This window comes from Sinocyclocheilus grahami, unplaced genomic scaffold (assembly GCF_001515645.1).
Source record: "Sinocyclocheilus grahami isolate Dianchi unplaced genomic scaffold, SAMN03320097.WGS_v1.1 scaffold1825.1, whole genome shotgun sequence".
Lineage (NCBI taxonomy): Eukaryota > Metazoa > Chordata > Actinopteri > Cypriniformes > Cyprinidae > Sinocyclocheilus > Sinocyclocheilus grahami.
Genome location: NW_015507004.1, coordinates 83,786 through 105,494, shown reverse-complemented (window position 1 = coordinate 105,494; position 21,709 = coordinate 83,786). Strand labels below are relative to the sequence as shown.

The following is a 21,709-nucleotide window of genomic DNA, read 5'->3' as shown; positions in this document are numbered from 1 at the left end:
GCTATGCATTGCCGATTTCAGAGCAAAATGGAAAACTGACATTTCATTTACTGACGCGCTTCATTTGGCAGCGCATATACTACCTTGCCAGGAACCTATGGAGCCAGATCAGCCTCAAAAATAATACATTTACAAAACAAAATTCATAAATGCACAGCACAATTTACATGTACAAAATCCGATTCGTTAATTCAAAACACAATTCATAAATACACAAGTAAAAGCATAAATATTTCCCCAAATGCTCACACAAATGCATCTTACCTAAATTAATTTGAAATGTTTACACAAATATGTATCAAGTTCTTGAATTAATATCCATCACACATTTATGAATGATGTTGCATGTATTTCTGTATCGTTGAATCTGCATTTGCAAATAGTCACACGTGCGGATTTTTGAGACCTTCCTGACAGGTTGAGATTCATAAATATCTTTTTTGGAGGATGTTCTGTTCAGCCAATCGCGGTGAGCTTTTAATCCACCAATCAAAACGTTCCTTACTGAACAGACTCAAGAAGCTCAATGCTGCGCTTGTACTGTGCTAATGATGATGAATTCCCATTCACTTCCATTATAAGACTGACAGACTGCAACGGTTTGAGTTAAAAATCTTCGTTTGGGTTCTACTGAAGTCACCTACATCTTTGATGCCCTGGGGGTAAGCAGATAAACATCAAATTTTAATTTTTGGGTGAACTATCCTTTTAATAAAATTGATCTGAATAAACAGGGTATGTGCAACTTTAGTGTATAAGACAGCAGGCTAAACGGGTAGCTGTATTTTGTGCGAACGATATAAATCATAATGTGATTTTGTAGAAATTGTAATCAGGTGCTAAAAAAAAAAGAAGTACCGATTAAAATGTCTTTACATCAAGGACCCAATCATGGAACAATGCACAGTACAAGCACAGCATTGAGCTTCTTGAGTCTGTTCAGTAAGGAGCGTTTTGATTGGGGGATTAAAAGCTCACCATGATTGGCTGAACAGAACATCCTCCAAAAATAGATTTTTATGAATCTCAACCTGTCGGGAAGGTCTCAAAAATACCGCACACAAATTCAGAGGAGTCCACGCATGTGTGATGATTTGCAAATGCAGATTCAATGATCCATAAATACATGTAAAATCATTCATAAATGTGTGATGGAAATTAATTCAAGAACTTGATATATTCATATTTGTGTAAACATTTTAAATGTGTTTAGGTAAGATGCATTTGTGTGAGCATTTGGGGAAATATTTATGCTTTTACTTGTGTGTTTATTAATTGTGTTTTGAGTTTACGAATCGGATTTTGTAAATGTAAATTGTGCTGTGCATTTATGAATTTTGTTTTGTAAATGTATTATTTTTGAGGCGGTTCTGGCTCCATAGGATCCCGCCAAAATAAAAGCTTGCTGATTTTAGGTTTGAAAATGATAAATTCATTTAAAAAAAGTTAATATTAGCATTGTATTTTTAAGTGTACTATAAAATAACTGTATTTTTATTTTATACTCAATTTATTTTTAAATATAATCGTATTATCACACTTTTGTTATTTTATTTTTTAAAAATACAACATAAATGTAATAATACTATTATCACTATTAATACTTTTTAATTTTTTTTGTTACATTTAATGAGACATACTATGTGCAGTGTGAGTTCTAAACCAAATCACCAGGTGCTCATGAGAATCAGACCAAAAAACTTATGTGCACCCGTTAATAAAACTTTAAGATTAGTCCAAGAAGTTTATGCAACTGGCCCATAGTTCCAACTGGAATTTCTTCATGCCACATTGCCATGCGAAAGTCCTTTATTTGAAGTAAAGTTATGACTTCAATAACAAAATAATGAACAATACATTGAGGATCAATGCACCATGTAAAAAGGTTGGTCCCATGATCTGCATGAACTGCATTAACTTACACAGCAAGTGTGATATGCTTATGTTTCTCAAAGGTCTGTATGTATGTCAAAGGTCTGTGACATGTCATGAAATTAAGACTCTAGGTGCATTTTTGCACTTGTTTCCTTTCAGGAATCTAAGAATGGTTTGCTTGAATTTGAGAACCCGTTCCAGAAGATCCCGACCAAATCACCATGTCCTAATGAACTAGAAAATATTTTATCTTTTGTCATTTGTTTCAGTGAATGTTTAAATATCACCTTGTACTTGGGTGAGTGGACTGTTTGGCTTAGGGTTGTGCCAAACTACACTTTTATAATAACTAGTGGTAGACCGATATTGGTTTTTTTGACAGCCGATGCCGATATCTTGGAAAGCAGGGTGGCCGATATAAAGCCGATATAATTGTATTTATTTTAATATTTAAGAAATTTGATTGTTGAAAATAGATGACAAAGTATTTTTTACAAATAAATAAATATTTAATAAAAATAAAAGTCCCACCTCGAATGCATCGGCCAAACAGAAAAACGGTCAACCACTAATAATAACTGTTTTATTAACACTGACTGGTCATTCAGACAAATGACTGACTAGTCGGTGTTAATAAAACTTTGTCGTTTTCCACCAGATCCTCGGTGAGACTTAGGAATACATAGACAAAAGTTAAGACTTCCAATAGGATCACTAACGGATAGTCAACCAAATAAATGGCTGGAATAACCTTTTATTACACAGAAATCTTCTAGTCATTATCATCTACAATATGCTTATGTAACTCTCTTGGACTTTTGATGTCCAAGTATTTAAATCTCGCACCGTATTTAAATTTTAATCATTGTTAAAGGAATAATGCGACCAAAAATTAACATTTTCTGTGAATTTAATCGCCCTCAGACCGACCAAATACTTATTTTCCACCATAATTTGCAAATAAATTCTTTAAAAATCCTACAATGTGATTTTCTGGATTTTTTTTTCTCCTTTTTTCTCTCATAGTTGAGGTATACCTATGATGAAAATTACAGGCCTCTCTCATCTTTTTAAGTGGGAGAACTTGCACAATTGGTGGCTGACTAAATACTTTTTTGCCCCACTGTAGGTGACTGACTTTCTTCAGTAGAATACTAAAGGTGGTTTTTAGATGAGCCCATGGTCCTTGGTAACATAATTTACAAGTCAACGGGTCACTTTGTTATAAAAAAAAAAAAAAAAAGCATAACCTCAGACAAAATAGGAAATACAAAAACATTCTTCAGTAGAATACTAAAGGTGGTTTTTAGATGAGCCCATGGTCCTTGGTAACATAATTTACAAGTCAACGGGTCACTTTGTTATAAAAAAAAAAAAAAAAAGAGCATAGCCTCAGACAAAATAGCAGATACAAAAACACAAAATGATTACCCCTGGCCTCTGACAATATATATTTAGGCCTTGTGAATGGGGATGCAGAGATTAACCAGTTTTGCGATTAACTGCGCTTTAAAACGTCACGGTTAATTAATCGTAAAGGTTCCGCTAAACCGAGTGTTTCTGTTACACGGAACGGAACTGTTGCAGCTTGCGCAAAACGAAAAAAGTTACACTAGCGGTGCACCAGCTTAAATTGACCTTCTTATCAGAGGCACGGAGGCTACTACATGCATTAGATGAACTGTGACAGAGGGACCAAACAGTGAAGCTTTATTTCCACCAGAGAAATGCTTGTCGATAGTGTGGGACCATTTTGGGTACACCAAGAATGACCAGGGTGTCATTTAAATATTGCTGTAAAAAAACTGCTGCTAAAGAGCGAATACATAAGGGATAATGCACGGCTTGCTGTACATTGAACGATTTTAATGCACGATGTGAAGGCAAGAACCACCTGACGCGAAGCTACAGTTCGTTAGCTGCTTCAGCCTGCTTCAGATCAGAAAGAGATGAAATAGTGCGGTAAGATCACATTTATTTGAATTAATTCATTATAACATTTAGCTACTTGAATTAATTATTCGAGAGAGAGCGAGAGAGAGGTGACAGTTGCCTGTGTGAATTAGCCTACCTGCGTCTGTGCGTCTCTCCAGTAGGCTATTTAATCTATTTTATTAATAAAAGTCACGGGGCAGCATTCTCCAGAAGTGTGTGTCCTCCTGAATGTTTGTACACATGCGCAGCGCGATCTCCGATCTCACAAACCAAAATAATAGGCATGATTTTCTCAGGCCACATGTAAAATCAACTATCCCTGTTGTAGTATTATTCATAAGTAAAAACCAACAATATTTTTTTTCACCATGTTTCCAAAGTCTCTACCCCAGGTCCAAAAGAAATGTAAAGAAGGTACAAACTGAAAACATTAAGTACTTTTGCGATCTATTTCCATTTGTTATTTTCAAAAGAGAAATACTGTCATGGATGTTTACAGAGCAGAGGTCACCTTTTTTTAATTCCAATGGCAGATATGGTCTTTTGTTTGTCTTTTGTTTATTATTATTGTTTGCTGTATTGTTGGTTACTGTGTTATTTCTGTTTCAAAAGCCAGCAATAAATAACACTTTAATATCTAAAGAGTGTTCATGTGATTTTATACATTAGTAATGTTGGGAAATGAGTAAATGCATAATAATCGTCATAATCGTAAAACCGTGATTATTCCTAAGACAATAATCGTACCAACAAAATCTATAATCGTTGCATCCCTACTTATGAAGCAAAACTATTTGTATAAGAAACTGAACATTTACACATTGCCTGTAATACATAGTTCAAGTGAGCTTTATTGTCATTCTGCTGTATGTGGAGACGTACGAAGGAACAAAATGTTGTACCTCACAGGAACGTAAAGCTAACCTATTCTACAGGTTATTCCATCGATTAATTGAGTAATCGGATAAGTCATTTTTCTTTATTAAAGAGCAATACTAAATATTCAAGAGATAATAAGATAGATCTCTTAAAATAAGCAACTAATTTGTTTTGTTTTAATTTTTCTTGCTGAAATTGCATACATTAATAACCGTGAAAACTAAACCCATTTAATGTATTTAATTGCCAAATGACATTCAAAATACAAATGTATCAATAAAATACAAATATAAATAAAATTAATAAATAAAAATACAAAAATCTATTTCACGTTACTTTAAAAAAAGGTAAACTGTACAAACTAAAACTAAGACCAATCAAAATAATAGTAATAAAAATAATAATAATACCTAAACATTGCATTTATGTAGTGCAACTTAACTTTCAAGTTTCCACCTGACTAAAGCTCAAGCATGACATTAGCCTTTACGGTCTTCTTGGAAGGCTTTGTGGCTTTTGTGAGAGGCAAAAATCAGTGGATAGGAAGGTAACTTGGAACAAGAAGAAGAGACCATGCACAATTTTTAAACATTTTTTTGCAACATGATATTTGGAGAATAAACCCTCTTAAATGTCCCTTTACGTACTTGTGTGAGGGGTATTTTTTTTGTTTAAATGTCCATAGTGGGCCAATACCTCAGCATGGGTTCTTTTAGCAAACATCCATAAGCTGCCCACACTGTTGAGAGCAGTGTATTTCAATAATGTAGTGATTTAGCGACACCTGTAGCAAAATGTAATTTGTAACATAGCTCCTATGACGAGAAGAGGTTTGTTTAGATGTCTTTTGTGACATTCCTAGTTTAGTCAAACTGCACCAGAGTTCATTAGGAAGTGGACCGAGACCCCCTGAAAAGGTGGATCTCAGCCCGCTTGTTTGGTGTGCATTTGTCTTCTACAAAAGCTTGAGCAAGGAGATGTCTTTTTTTTACTGGTCAGTTAATCAAAATTGTTTCATATTTGAGGTTTGCATAGATTATTTTCCTGTTGATTACTGTGTATTGTATAAATATTTAAATTGATAATTTTTATAGCATATAGACCGGGGTTGGACATTAAAAGGAGTTTGAGGCAAAAATGCCACCAAAATGAACACACACCCCCAAATTAAAGATAAGGGGCAAAAAAGTTCCCCTGCACAATTAAGCTAGATCTGTTATGGCTAAATGTACTGATACTAAAATGTATCAATTGCGGCCTTACGGTCAGTAGATTTGCTCAGGTTGTATTTTGTATTTTCAGTATTTTGATTTCACGATTCCTGGACAAAATCAAAGATAGTGAGAGCTGATGTTGGGGAATAGAGACAAATTCGTGTTAAATTATTATTGATACATTCAAAAACTCTCCCAACTGCTTTCCAACCAGAAGCTTTAACTTAGCTTTAGCTACCCGAAACTAAGGAAAGTACTAGAGATGTTATAATAATTGGTAAATATGATAAAAGACGGACAGATGCATCCAAATAAAATAAATAGATTTTATATATTTCAAATACAAATGTATCAAAAATAAAAAGAAATTTAGAGAGAGAGAGCCTATGAAGGTGTTTTTTTTTTTTTCTCTCCCCCCTGTTGTGTTTGTTCCATATTTTGATGTCTTGATGAAGGGGGTAGGGGGATCGAATGCAGATGTAGAGCGAGTGCTCTCCGTGGTGGGTTTGAACAAAACCAAAACTAGGAACAGTTTGGACAGAACGCTATCATCCATCATGACGGTGAAAATGGCTAGCCTTGAGCCACAGTGCTTTAAGTGGGAGCCCCCTACCCCTACCCCTGTCATCAAGACATCAAAACATGCAACAAACACTTACAACACAACACCATTCATAAGCTGAAATGTAACTTTTAGCAATCCACACATACATGCTTGCTCAGGGCAAGTCTTGCTATCTACTGTATGGGTACAGTATATACATTGAGCACTGCTGTTCAGTTGGCTCGTTTGGGGACAAATTTCTTTTTATTTTTGATACATTTGTATTTTTGAAATGTATAAAAAATTAATTAATTTTATTAGGATGAATTTGTCTTTTAGCAGATTTACCAATCGTTATCATTTCTATTGTGCTGGTCAATTATGAACAATAGCTAAAATGGAACTGCTAGCAAAAACATGAGAGAATTGGGGGGGGGGGGGGGCTGCTGCTGCAAATATTTGAGTGGCTCCTTCCCTAACAGATGTAATCTCACTCCAAACTTTTAATATAACTTGAGAGCCCTGGTTGAGTTATGCAAGCTTACGAATCCTCTCTTTATAACAGTGTAGACAGGATGTAAATAAGAGGTTTCATTGTGCAGTGTAGGGAGGTTTGTTGATTATAATGGAACTTTGTGAGATCGCGATGAACTAAGCAGAGTGGCAGCTTTTAATGATTATTAAGGGAGTTTGCAATGTGATATTAATTTAATACAACAGTTCAATAAAGAAGTTATTATAAGTGACTTATATTGTTTGACTAAAGCCTGATCTCTTCAACGAAAATAGCTTCAAACAAAGTCACTGCTGAACCGCTGCGCATCTCCAAATAAACACAGCGGTGTTTCATTTGTGAATGAATGTGTTTTTAAATGAATCTAGTGAGTCAATGATTAAATTACTCATTCATAAAGACAGTCAGGCCCTGTCCCAAATCGCACCCTAAACCCTCGTGGTCTTCCTCTGAGTCCACACTTGCGTGACGTAATGCTGCTTTAACTGTTGGGTAGAAGTCTGCTGCCGGAGCTCGACAGAAGTGTGTATAGAGGGTGCATGACAGCCAGGAAGGGGGCGCTCGTGATCATCCTTCTGAAAGCTAAAATGATGAATGGGACACCCTACGGTCTCGTGGACTTAACAGACACGCGCACACGGTGGCCATTATAAGACCGCAAGTGCACATGAAGTGTGCCATTTGGGACAGGGCCTCACTTGCTTCATTCCTGAATGAATCAGCCGTTCGAACGAATCAATTGAATGAATGATTCAGTGATAAGATCAGTAACTTGCCGCCACCTACTGGTAGTTTTAGTTTAATTTTTAAAGGGGTGCTATTATGCTTTTTCAACTTTAGTTATTCTGTAATGTTGCTGTTTGAGCATAAAAAAGATCTGTGAAGTTACAAAGCTCAAAGTCCACTTCAAAAGGAGATATTTTATTTAACAGATCACATTTCAAAAACTACAACGAACGACTTGTTTGGACTACAACGCATATTTTCTGGGATTTGTGATATCACAAATATCGATGAATGGGATGAGACCTGGTTGAGCTGCACTAGCTTATCACTATGTCGGAGACACGCTAGCTTTCCCAAGGCAGATGAACTTAGACATGTGTGAAACAGCTGTGGCTTGCTAGATGCTGCCAGAGATCGTCAGGTTTGATGTGACAAATACTGCTTCCATGTTTTTTTTGTTTTTCAGAAATCACACTGTATTTCCATGGTTTCTACCGACAACCATGCATGTCACCACACATGATAGAGACACGTGAAATAAGTTGGCCAGGCAGCACAGCCATCTAGTAGGCAGAAATTGCGGTAGTTTTAATATTATTAATAGGACATAAAAGATCACAATCTCGATGATTTGCTTGAAAAGTAGATTGTGGACGTCTTCAAGAGCGATCACGATATAAAAATGTCAGATTGCTCACCCCATTGATTCAAATGTTGTATCTTCCTTTAGAAACTAGCTGTTGTTGTTATTATTATTATTATTATTATTAACATTTATTAAACATTTTCAGTATATTAATTTAGTTAATTACCAATTAGTTATGCAAAAGAAAGTCCCTGAAACAACATTTGTAGGTGTTCTTTGAATCCGTCAAGTTTTAGAATGTGTTTTCTCAGGCATGCATGCATAGAGTATCATATAGTTGTGTTGTCAGTCTTATTATCAGCAATGTTGGCTGTATTTGGTCATTGTACAAACACACTTGTATGCCAGATGAAAATAAGAATTAATTGTGGACTGGTATCATAGCTGTTTTAATGTTTCCTACCTGTGGGACAGCATGTAATCTGTTTTTGTACTCTGTAAATTTGTAAAATGAATTTAAATGCAAAAACATAAGTTGGTGTAGGAAACACAAGTAAACATGCTTAATCTTCATCACTCTTTTTTATTTTTAACTATTTTGCTCTTTAGTTCTTAATCCTGCATCATGTTGAAATTTAAACCTACATTTAACCTTAACATTTAACAGCAAATATTTTTGCAAAAGAAATATTTAAAGGGGTCATATGATGTTGCTAAAAAGAACATTATTTTGTGTATTTGGTGTAATGAAATGTTTATAACCATTGTGATTGGCCGAATACATCAAGCGTGTGACGGAAATGTTACACCCCTTACCCTAATGCCCTGTCAGGCCGGAGCGACAAAACATACACATTAAAACCCATTATAAACGAGTTATTTGTTGCATCGAGTGGGGACATAATTACGGATTATAATGACTTACACTGTCTTTTTATGCATTACGTTGCATCGCGGCGCGTAAACATAAAACCATGTCTGCATTTGTGATCGGAGAAATGACAAACAACAAGTGCTACTCTACATTGCTCAAAACTCGTGTTTGAATCATCGGTTGCAAATTCTTTAAATATAAAAAAATTTACTTGCAGTCTGTGAGTCAGAACAGCTGGCATTGTATTCTACTCTCCCAGGATCAGGAAACAGTCCTCCATAAAATGCGCTGGACACATGAATATTTGGGTTGAACTGTTCTGGAACAGTGTTGTAAAAACAGCTTGACCACTGATTTCTAGTCGTGTCCTCTTTTGGAAGACCAAACAAAGTAGTTTCGCTTTCACAACGAAACACGGCGGGCTAGAGTGAGCGGAGGCCTAGAGTGAGAGGCAGCCTAGAGTGAGCGTAGGCCGGCTTGAGTGAGTGGCAGCGGGCGGGCTTGAGAACGGCGTGGACGGCTATGGGCTTACATTTCTGCCGTAATTCTGTGCGCGAAAGATCATATTTTGAGCACACAAAAGTGCATTTTGCTTCATGAAGGCTGGAAGTGAAAAACGCCTTATATTCAGGTGTGCTCCCAAAGCTTACTGCCAGATTCTGGAAGATAAAACCTTCAGTGGTACAAGAGGATGTGGCGCTGGTCCTTCTCAACCTATCTGTCTATAAAGCACATACATATATATATATATATATATATCTATCTATCTATCTATCAGTTTTCAAGCATTTTACTACACTCCAGTATGTGATTCTTATTAAGTAGGGGTCATTTTTTAGGATTCTATACTTAACCTAAGTCTCTGAGAACCTGACACCTTGTACTTCTGGAGACTCCAGGAAGGTTGCAGTTCTGGAAAATGGTGGCTCTGGAGACTAAATGGTTCCTGGTGATTTCACACCTAATTCTTCACATTAATTCCTAATTCTTTTGCGGTTAACATGCATCTTTTCTTCTCCACATGTTTTTGACTGACCCTGCTGCACTGAGCATTTTGCTGTCCAATGGTTATGCATTCACTTTGCAATTTCTAGTATTGTATTAGTTTTTAATATTTCTCATGGGCATTTAATAATATTTACTTTCAGTCTGAGTTAAATCTCTTTTTTGGATCATTTTATCTGTAAAAGAAAATCTGCTTAATTATGCACACCTGAATATGACATTTTTCACTTCAGCCTTCATGAATAATTATATATCAATTATAAATTATTAAATACAAGATTAATAGTTGTTAAGATTGATGTCGTTTGGAATTGGTAAAATGTGCTTGGAAAAAATATGATCAGAATATCAACTTGCATAATAATTATGCATGGACTGTATTTGTCCATGCTAGTGAAACGTTGCACGCGCAAAAGAGAAGGTCTGCACACATCCAAAAACATATTTTAAATGCAAAATTGATTTCCGTGCACTCTAAAGACTTTTTAAATCTCTTTTTTGGATCATTTTATCTGTAAAAGAAAATCTGCTTAATTATGCACACCTGAATATGACATTTTTCACTTCAGCCTTCATGAATAATTATATATCAATTATAAATTATTAAATACAAGATTAATAGTTGTTAAGATTGATGTCGTTTGGAATTGGTAAAATGTGCTTGGAAAAAATATGATCAGAATATCAACTTGCATAATAATTATGCATGGACTGTATTTGTCCATGCTAGTGAAACGTTGCACGCGCAAAAGAGAAGGTCTGCACACATCCAAAAACATATTTTAAATGCAAAATTGATTTCCGTGCACTCTAAAGACTTTTTTCTTTGCGAAACGAACATTTTCTCCACAAACTCAGATCGCGCGTGCGCGCAAAATGCACTTTTGTGCGCTCAAAATATGATCTTTTGCGCTCAGAATTATGGCAGAAATGTAAGCCCATAGACGGCGGGCTTGCGGCAACCACATGACGACCCCGGGCTGGACTCCGCTTCATCCACGGTGAAAGCCAATCCGGCGATCCACAGCGCAAAGTTGATGTATTCCCTCAGCGACCAGCACGGATCAGCTCCAGGCATGACGAAGTGGATATCGTCCTCTTTTGGAAGACCAAACAAAGTAGTTTCGCTTTCACAAAGAAACACACAGCACCTTCACGACATGGCGGCGGCGGCAACAACAATACTACAGTGAGAATAAAAGTTACGCCTTCTTTCTTTGCGTGAACATTTGGGCGGTGTTATGCAAATCTTCCCACATCGTGACGTAGACATGTGTGGGCGTGTTCGAACGAGCCGTTATAGGTAGGCGTGGCTGACTCTTAACTTTTATAAAGAATATCTCTTTGGATTTGAGACTTTAGTCTTTGCAACTTTACAGATTTTTTTTTGTGCACAAAGAGCTTGGAACACTCCAAAGAGAAAGGAAACATGTAAATCGCATCTTATGACCCCTTTAATCTGAATTATTGAGCTTTATTTCAGTGATGCACTTCCTATGTCTGACACAAATATAAATACTAGTGCTTGTCCGTGAAGTCTGAAGTTTAAAATGCCCGTATTATGCCATTTTTAAGGTTCCTAATATTGTTTTGGGAGTCTCCTACAATAAGTTTAGATGCATGCAAGGTCAAAAAACGCTGTCGTTTTCTCAATGTGCATTTAATATCACCTCATTTTCCAACGATTCTCAAATCGATTCGTTCAAAGCAGTTGTACGATTCAGTCTCTCTAAACCCCTCCATTTTCATGAGCTTACTTTGCTCTGATTGGTCAGATGGCCCAGTCTGTTGTGATTGGTCTACCGCGTACGGCGTATATCGGAAACGATACACCCATTGCCATAGTTCAGTATTTTGAACACTCAATAGAAAATATAACATCTACTATTTATCATACTCACAGGTTGTGATTCAGTGGAGCCAGCTAGTCCAAATAAACTGGGTACTGAGCCATCTTTCAAGAGCAAGCGTTTTTTGAATCCCACGTTAAACTCCCCGAGATCAGAGAAGCAGTCTTCAGTAAAATGACGTGAAAACAAAAAAAGACTTGGGTTGTACTGCTGTGGTACAGTGGAAAAAAATGAATTTTAAACACTGATTCTTTGCAGCCTCATCTTTCGGAAGTGAAAATAAAATGAGTTTACTTTCACAGCATAGGACACAGTGTCTTCTCGACATGATGTTAACTACACGAACAAGCTACAGTGTCTGAGGGCAGGTCAAGTTGTTCACAGGCGGGCAACGTAGAACATAGGTGGGCATTATGCAATGGCGACTCGATTAGGCAGTTCTTGCTTGATGTTAGGACGCATAAAGTAGCCTTTGCATAAATTGGAAAGTCATGTGAATTTCTAACAATTACAGATAAGATTATAAAGGTTACATTTAAGTTATGTGTAGGGCTGCAGCTAAAGATTATTTTGATAATTGATTAGTTAGCCGATTATTTTTTCGATTAATCGTCTCTTCTTTTTTTTGACAACACACTTTTCCACATTGTGCCCAATGCTGTCTGTCCTTCAAACAAATGTGCCAACTGAATGCTATGAAAACATACTGTATGGTGATATATATCTCTATGCTATACATTGTGTAAAAGAGTTATAAAGCACAGTTTAAAGGGAAAGGACATGACGTGTGGCCAATATGGTGTCCCATACTTGGAATTTGTGCTCTGCATTTAACCCATCCAAGTGCACGCACACAGACACCGTGAACACACCCGGGGAGCAGTTGGGGGTTCGGTGCCTTGCTCAAGGGTCTCACCTCAGTGGTATTGAGGGTGGTGGAGAGAGTGCTCGTTATTCACCCCCCCTCCTACAATCCCTGCCAGACCTGAGACTCGAACCCGCAACCTTTGGGTTACAAGTCCGACTCTCTATCCATTAGGCCACAACTGCCCCAATGGACAGTTTAAACAGATAAATGGACAAAGGACAGTTTAATTCCCTTTATTAAAAAAGGAAATAATAATGATGAAGATCGTAAAGAAAAACACAAACTCAGTGTTATCAGATAAGAGGAATGTTCTGCAGGAACACACACACATTCACTCTGAACACAGTAACCTGTTACTGTCATTTCTTTATTCTGTAAATGTAAGTTACATCTTTCTTTTTTATTTTCAATCACACTCTGTAATCCCTTTACAGTTACTATCATAAAATACTTGAATTACATGTTGACTTTTAAATCTAAATTTAACGTCCAAAAACAGAGTTAATATTGTGCTGAATATGAATTTTCTCCCTCTTTACTGTGTTCTGCACTCGTTCAGTGAAGTCTGAAGTTTAACGCAGACTGTAAGGACGAGCCTTCATACAAAACTTAAAAACTTTCACGTGAATATAACATTTATAGAAAAGGATATAACTGTAAAATGCAGTTTATGTGCTGAGGAAACATCTCACACATTAAACAGCACATGCATCTGTCAAAGCGCCTGACAGGACAAGCCGTGTTAAACATTACACTAATGCATTAGCTTGAAGTTTAAAATAAAGCATTCTCATGTTTCGGGCAGCTTGGATCACACATCTTTCCCGCAGCAGCTCACTCGGTTTCATCTGCTATTTTTAGATGCATTTTGTCCATAGAAATGCATTATTCACTGCTGTAATTTGACATGACTGGCGGAAGCTCAAAGTCACTGGAAGGCAAACCTTTAGCCAAAAAAAGCGTAACGGCTAATGCTTCTGCTTTGGCAGTACGTGGTAAAGGAGACCAGAGGCTGTTTTTTTTTTTTTTTAATGGATGGCAATGGAGGAGTGGTTTCACTACGTTGAATAAATGGCTTTTATGAGGAAACAGCTTATCATTTAATGAATCGACAGCCTATCAGCTAATCTTCAACATGTTTTACACTAAAAAATTGTTTTGAATTGAACTATTATCGATAATGACATTCGTTGTCAATTATTTTCATTATAGACTATAATCGCTTTTATCGATTCGTTGTTGCAGCCCTAGTTATGTGCTCATGTTTTGCATATTAGATTGCTCACACATCTGCCAGAATAATAGAAGAAGCTATCATGGCTAATCTATAGGCTTATGAGTTTGTTTGAAGTGCATACACAAACCTTTAGTATTTGGTTCATGACCTTATTTCAGGGATTTAAAGAAATTAAGGTTTTTACTAACCACGCATAAATTGTACACACATGCTGATCACATATTATTGTATAACAAGTTGTACAGTGTAATCAGACTTCAGCCATTAAAATGTTAAGTAACTGAAATAAGCACAAATGTCAGGGCATGTCAAAACATCTCCAGAAGGTTAATATACAGTGTTCTCATAGTTTGGATCATGCACTTTACCTGCAGCAGCTCATTCGGTGTACACTGGTTTTTAGGTGCTTTTTGTCCATCGAAATGCATTTATAGTAGTGATGCATCAAAATATTTTGACCAAAATTGTTTCCCAAGTCAATTCTCAGCCCTCTACGAACACCTTGGCAATTGAATCGCCATTGGCTAGTAAATTTTTTTGTTTACTCGCCAGACTGATATATATATATCTATATATATATATATGTGTGTATGTTTGTTTATAAAATGGCACAGTTTTATAAATATCTGAAAGTCAGTCAAGCATTATAATATGATGATCAATATTATTTAATGATGGAACTTTAGTCATTAGAATTAAAACTTGATAACCATGTATGAATGCATATTAGTCATTTTAACTGAACTTCGAACTGGTGGTGGTGCTTTTTTAGTCATTCAGTGTTTCTGTAAAAAAAAAATCAAATTGGGGGAAAATGAACAAAAATACTGATAAGATAATAATACGAATTCTACTAATAAGAACAATATAAAACGCACCAAGGATTAATGAGCTACTGGATTCATGAATATTAATCGGGTTGTGTGCGTTCACTCGAACTGATTTGCTGAAATCAAAATGGGGACGATAATAGGTGAGTGCCAGCCAATGAGATTGCTGTTTGCGCATTAGTTCCGCCCACTACTACCGAAAGCGGTAGTTCTTAAAAGCGGAAGAATTCCAAAGGAACAGCAAAATACAACAAAGAATATCGTTTACATGTAGCGCGCATAGGTAGCGCGTCAATTCTCTCTCTCCCTCTCTCGCTGCGTGTGTGTGAAACAAAGCGACGGCGAGTCGTGCGCCTTCACACTAGAGTTAGCATTGAAAAACAGCACAGATCACTTAGCGGAGAGTGAAACTCTGAAGCGCTCAGTCAGAGTGTTCGGCGAGTGAAAATGTATCTGAGCTAAACTTATACTTAGCCTCCAACTCACACACTGGCGAGTAAAATCTGAGAATTTATTAGCAATTGGCTAATATTAGACATCATTTAGTCACCCAGAGTGAAGATTTAGTCGTATATGCGAGTGATTTACTCGCAATGTAGAGGGGTTGATACTAATATGGATTCTTAAATATGAAATATTCTTTTAATATGAAAGTCTAAGTTTTCAAATGGTCAATTTTATCACAAAATGCAAACAATAAACTTTTATGTGGTTGTTTTGGCACTTTCAAATTGGTTATGCAGAGATAAGCAGTTTATTTTTACTTAACCTGTTGTCTACATTATTTAATGCTTATTAATTAATTAATCTCAACCTTTTTTTAGCCACGGCACAGTTTTAATCAGAAAAAAATCCCACGGCACACTAGAGGGTGACACTCCCACAAAAAAAAATCCCGTCCCATCCCAATCCCATGAAAAAACTGGGGGAAAATCCCGTCCTGTCCCAATCCCGGAAGAATGACTCCCACTCCCGTTTTTTTGTCCGGAATCTGTCAGTTACAGTAAAAAATACCGTACAGATCACAGCATACCTACTTTAGTTGAATAAAAATCCAAAATGTAGTTTTTTTTGTTGTTTTATTGAACTGAAAGCCAGCACATTCATTTATGTAAATCATCCATGCTAACACACGCATTTTCTATTAGATTTTTATTTTTTTTTAGTAGACATTTCACTCTCTATAGATTTATTTTTCATACACGGAGTTTCAAAGTTTCTCGCTCAAGACCGAGACGGCAGAAAGCGCATCCTGTTTGCTTTAATTATTTTACAGAAGCGCTACGTTTCGTTGTTATTCTGAGTGCACACAAATAAACGTAGAGTCTTTACTGATTCGAAAGATGTATTACTTTTATCTGTATGACCAAAAATTCCTGGGTATTTTAAGAGCAAGTGAGCACGCCGGCGCCTCCATCTGTCCTGCTGTGAGTGCTACTGATCAGCTCCACACAGACACTTCAATAGCGCACATTTCTGTAGGTTAACATTAGATTGAGCGGCCATGTAAAGTTGTTACTACATACGTTTTTTCAGATGAAAAGCCATATTTGAGGTCGATGAATGATAAGTGGGCGTTTGGATGTCCTGCCCGATGTACTGTAGCCTATTACCACCCGTAAACAATCTGTCTGTCACGGACTGTGTACGTCATTCACTTAACCAGCCACATCAAAGCAAACAGGAGGAGAGCATAAAGAGACAGGGCAACTAGAATTGAGTTCAAAATTAAAATATACAGTTTATAGTTTATTTATGTAAAGGTATATTTGTGTATAAAGTTGGGTATCATATGTTTTTACGATTCCCGGTCCCGCCCACTCCCGCTGACATTTTTTTCCTGTCCCGTTCCAATCACGTGATTAATAGTGATTTTGTTTCCCATTTTGATTTCCGTGACCCGTGGGATTCCAGAAAAAATGTCAGCCTCTACGGCACACCACTAAGCACTGAAATATAGCAAAATTGCACAAACATGCATTGCTTCAAATGGCATATTAAAACTGTATATTATATTAAAAGTAGTACTCTTATTTAATGTGAAACTTGAGCTTAAGTCAGGTACAATGTGTCATAGATAGCTTTATGTTGTTGGTGATGGTAAAACAACAAATTTACATATCTTCACTGTTGGGTGGAAACCTTTTATGTCAAACCACTACACCTTTCAGGAAATGCAAAAACAAAACGTTTTTTTTTATTTTTATTAAACACCCAGTCACCAGAGTTTGTATTGTGGCTTTATATATGATCAGACACTTACATGTGCCATTATAATATTAACATTTTATGAAAATCAAGCTCAAATTAAGTTACAAGGTTTTTGACCAGCAAATGACGGCAATATGTGTTTTGTCCGTCATTAAAACGGCATTAAAAATCTGAGGCAGTCAGATTGCATTACGTTTTCATGAGGTTATAAAGTTTATTGTAGCTATGTAGGTGCTCAGTTGTTGTTGTTGAATACATTTGGTCAAACTCTCATGATATAGCCTAGAAGATTAAGAGCTATGCACAGGATATATATAACAACATATTAGCTACACCTAGACTGCAAATGCTAAGACTCTCTCTTCTCCGCTCTTCAAACACACACAAAACATTAACATAGTGTTTCTTGAGTATAGAAAACGCTGGAATTATTCAACCATCAGTTCTTTATTTACCCTTGCATTGCAAACAAGCAGAGATCCAGACAATTAATTCTGAATGGAGGCGGGTGGAGTTACGAGGTTTCACTGACAGTTTGAGGATTCAATGACGTTATGAGGTTTAGTTACAAGCTCTTTTGAATGCTTTTCATTAGTTAAACATTTGTAAGACCCACAAACAGAAATAAAAATTACCAATAGCATTGATTTAAAATAACAATAATAATAACAAAATATAATAGAGATAAAGTTTTGATAATTTTCCACGGCACACCTGACAGTGATTTGGGAAACACTGATTTAACGCATGTATGAATAAATCTGTTATTAAAACAAGTTTTGATTACAGCCACTGTTTATATGTTTTATTTCATCAACAAATTTGAGTGGAAACAGTTATTTTATTAAAGTTGACAAACTGCCGTATGTGCAATTTATATGTTTGTACAATGCAGTTTTTATTTCAGTTTTGATTATTAAATAGATTTGATAAAACATCTTTTGTATAGCATGTATCACATTGAATTACAATTTTTCATGACCTCACATTAATTGAGATTGCATGGAACTTCGTCACACCAAAGGACCATGAACTAGTGATGTAAAAAATGTTGCTTAAAAGAAGTCAAAGCATTTAAGAAAGTGTTTTTCCCCATTGAAAAAAATTACTATTTTTATGTTGGGGAAAAAGAGCCCACATATGCAATGGTGAGGAAAGGAAACAGTGGACATTTGTTGAATTCATGTGACATAAGTCACAGAGATACTGATGTATATTTTAATGGTCTCTGTCACTTCATGTCCAGCTCTGGTTCTTTATTTAGTTGATGTGGTCAGTGCCGAGATGAAGGTGAATGCCTTCATCATGAAGGAATACATCTTAATCTTCATATTAAAGGTTAAGGCTTTTTATTTGTTTCTATCTTTTTCAGTTCTACAAGCATGTCGTCCAAAGTGTGGAGAAATTCATTCAGAAGGTCAGTTGTTATTCTCTTGCAAATGCAAAATAAACTATCAGATATTTGAAAGTTTGGAAATGCCTAGAGGGAGCTCAAGTGTTCCGAAACTGTATTTATATGTTCATATGTGAAGTCCTTCATGTAGAATAAAGATAATTAATAGCATTAAGACGTTAACCCTCTAATGCGTGAATTATTTAATCATTAATGAAAATATCTTAATGTAACTTCCTTTGTACAATTTTATAGTATTATTGTGCAACAACATTGTCACCATTGGGTGAAATACACCTTTTGGATCCAGAATGTCACTAAATCTTACTTACCCAAGACCACCAAAGACTTGTGGTATTTAATGAGATATTTTAAATATGCTTTGTGAAAATGCTTTTTGCACAACCTGTTGCATGCTAATTGCAGTGTGTAGTAATCTAGAAACGGTCATGCAAAGAATAATCTTCGATAAGTAAAAATGTCAACTATTCTAAAAAATAAAATTGTGAGAGAAACAAAATGAGGGGAGAGGGGAAAACATGAGTTAGTCACTAAAATCCACAGCTAGTTTATTTTACTAAAGCTGATGATGGAGTAGGAGTTGTGGAACCGCAAATGGACCGGACACATGAGCAGATAAAAACACAGCGTCATCATCTCCACAGATTTTAGGTTAGTTTGATTATTAACTTGATAGATCTATAGTGCTTTTTGTGTTTGAACAAACTCTATAGGCCTATATTCACTTATGTGTTGAGAAATTCATTTTGTGCGTCATGATGTAGTAGGCCTAAGCTTTTAATTTAAACGCATTAAGCATTGTGGATTAAAAACTAATTTAACTGTTACGGGACATTTAGCAGTGGGGCAAAATTCATTTTGGCAAATGCACGCGGATACGCGTGAAACGCACTTGCTCGTACAGCGCCTGACTAAACTAAGAGTTATTTTTCGCGCCTTGTGTTTAAACGTTCGAATACACATAGTTATGTGTCAAATGCCTGTCTCCTCATCAACACAGTCATTTGTGTCTTAAATGAACGTTAATAGTTAAAGTTAAGCATGTGCACTAGTTGGCTATTATGAGATCCTGGCATTATATGATGAGATTTTAAAGGGATATAGTTCACCCAAAAATTTAAATTATTATAGGATCAGTTTACACACAATACAAATACACAATACAAATAATATAATTTACTCCGTTTCAAGTTGTTCTGAACCTGTATGAATTTCTTTGTTCTCCTCAACTCCTCAAAGAATATATTTTGAAGAATATTCGTAACCACCAGGTTAAGTTTCTGGTCCCTGTTGACTCCAATAGTGTTTTTTCTCTCCATACTATGGAAGTCATGGGGGCACAGAAACTGTTTTGTGACCATATAGTTCCAAATATAGTATACGTTTGCATTCAACAGCAGAAGGAAACTCATACAGGTTTAGAACAACAACATAACTTTAATTTTTGGGTGAACTATTTCTCTAAAGCAGCCTAATATAGCTGCTGTTGCCATTTGTGTCAATAATGTAAATTAAACATTAGAAAGAAAATCACTCACTGTCCTTAACCGAATCACTTTTGTAAAATAATGTATACTGAATTTATACAGTGCAGACTATTCGGTCTATTTATTTTATACAATATATGGTAATATTTCTTATTCAGTGCTTTAAGTGTTTGTAGGTCAATTTCTTTGTTCTATTGTAATTCATGACTGTTTACTTGTCTTCAGTAAGTGTTTTTTACGTAGTCTAGTTTTTTTTTTATTTTGTGATATTGGAATTGGTAACAAGAATTATGAAATTGCAATGCATCAAAAATGTTGATTGGATAAAAATCCTATTTTAAGCTATATATATATATATATTATTATTATATTATATATATCATTATTGTGATGGGGGGCCCTGCAGTAAGTCATAGCCTCGGGGCCCAGTGGGGTCTTAAAGCGGCCCTGACTGTGATGATGGTTGTAAATTTATAATGCATGGAAAATCACTGGCTGTTAAGTTTACTTTCAAAAATGATATATTATGTGGTGATTTGAACCCCAAACCCCACACACTTGTTCATCATTCATTACTTCTCTTTCTTTTGTGTGTGTGTGTGTAGTGCAAGCCTGAGTACAAAGTCCCTGGTCTGTATGTCATCGACTCCATTGTACGGCAATCTCGTCACCAGTTTGGGCAAGAGAAAGATGTTTTCGCCCCACGCTTTAGTAAGAACATCATTACAACTTTCCAAAACCTCTACCGCTGCCCAGCTGATGACAAGGTGCGTTTGTTTCTCATGCCCCTGTAATCAAATGGTAAAGGTCTTGTCTAGACACTTTTTTCCATTTGCTTATTTTCCACATTCAATGTTGGGTTGCAGAGTAAGATTGTCCGAGTACTAAATCTATGGCAGAAAAACAGTGTCTTTAAGAGTGACATCATCCAGCCTCTACTGGATATGGCTGCAGGGCTCCCACCCCCCAGCGTTACGCCCGTCTCTGCCAGCAGTGCCGTACCCATCAACAGCACTACTCCTGGTAAGTCATTCACTCATAATGCATCCTCTGTCAAACAATACACTGTTGTGGCAACATGTTTTATATTAAGAGAAAGCAATTACACCAACCAAAGTCAATATGCAGGGCCAAATTATGACCTATAATGCCCCTCTTCACCACTCATTTTGACCCGTTTTACAGATGCAAGTTAGAACAGCTTGAGCTGCTACCGGTGACAAACAATAACAGTATACTCAAAGATTTTTGCTGTTTTCTTAAATTACTTTGTTTAAATGTATTGAAGCAACACAGTTTCACTTGAACATGTAAAATTTGTACAGTGGAAGTTAACTTAATCATTTTGTGTTCGGGACTACATGAATCATTTTTGTTGACATAACTAACTGGGCGGTGGGTCTGTAGTTCCCAGCATGCTTTGCATGGGACTGCATTAGGAGAGTCAATTTATAAGTGTTATTTGATGTGCTTTTTAGTAAAGAGAAAGACTTGTTAGTGTTTAATGTTCAGTGATGTTGGAGATTTAGAAGAGTTTCGGTTACATGAAGGCCATGATGTTTATTGCTTCACTCAAAGAGCAATGCCAATGCCAGTACTGAGACAAGTCACTCATCCTGTGCATCATTGTACATAATAATAATAATAATAATAATAATAA

The 21,709-nt window shown here is 36.1% G+C and overlaps 1 protein-coding gene across 1 annotated transcript in view; it reads left to right on the top strand.

The window, feature by feature from the left end:
* Positions 1-21,709, top strand: part of LOC107572866 (protein SCAF8-like) — a 61,933-nt gene that overhangs the window by 22,430 nt on the left and 17,794 nt on the right. The window contains exons 3-5 of the mRNA XM_016259291.1: positions 18,521-18,565; positions 20,655-20,816; positions 20,916-21,072. Of these exons, the coding sequence (XP_016114777.1) occupies positions 18,521-18,565; positions 20,655-20,816; positions 20,916-21,072 (364 nt within the window). The remainder of the gene's footprint in view (positions 1-18,520; positions 18,566-20,654; positions 20,817-20,915; positions 21,073-21,709) is intronic.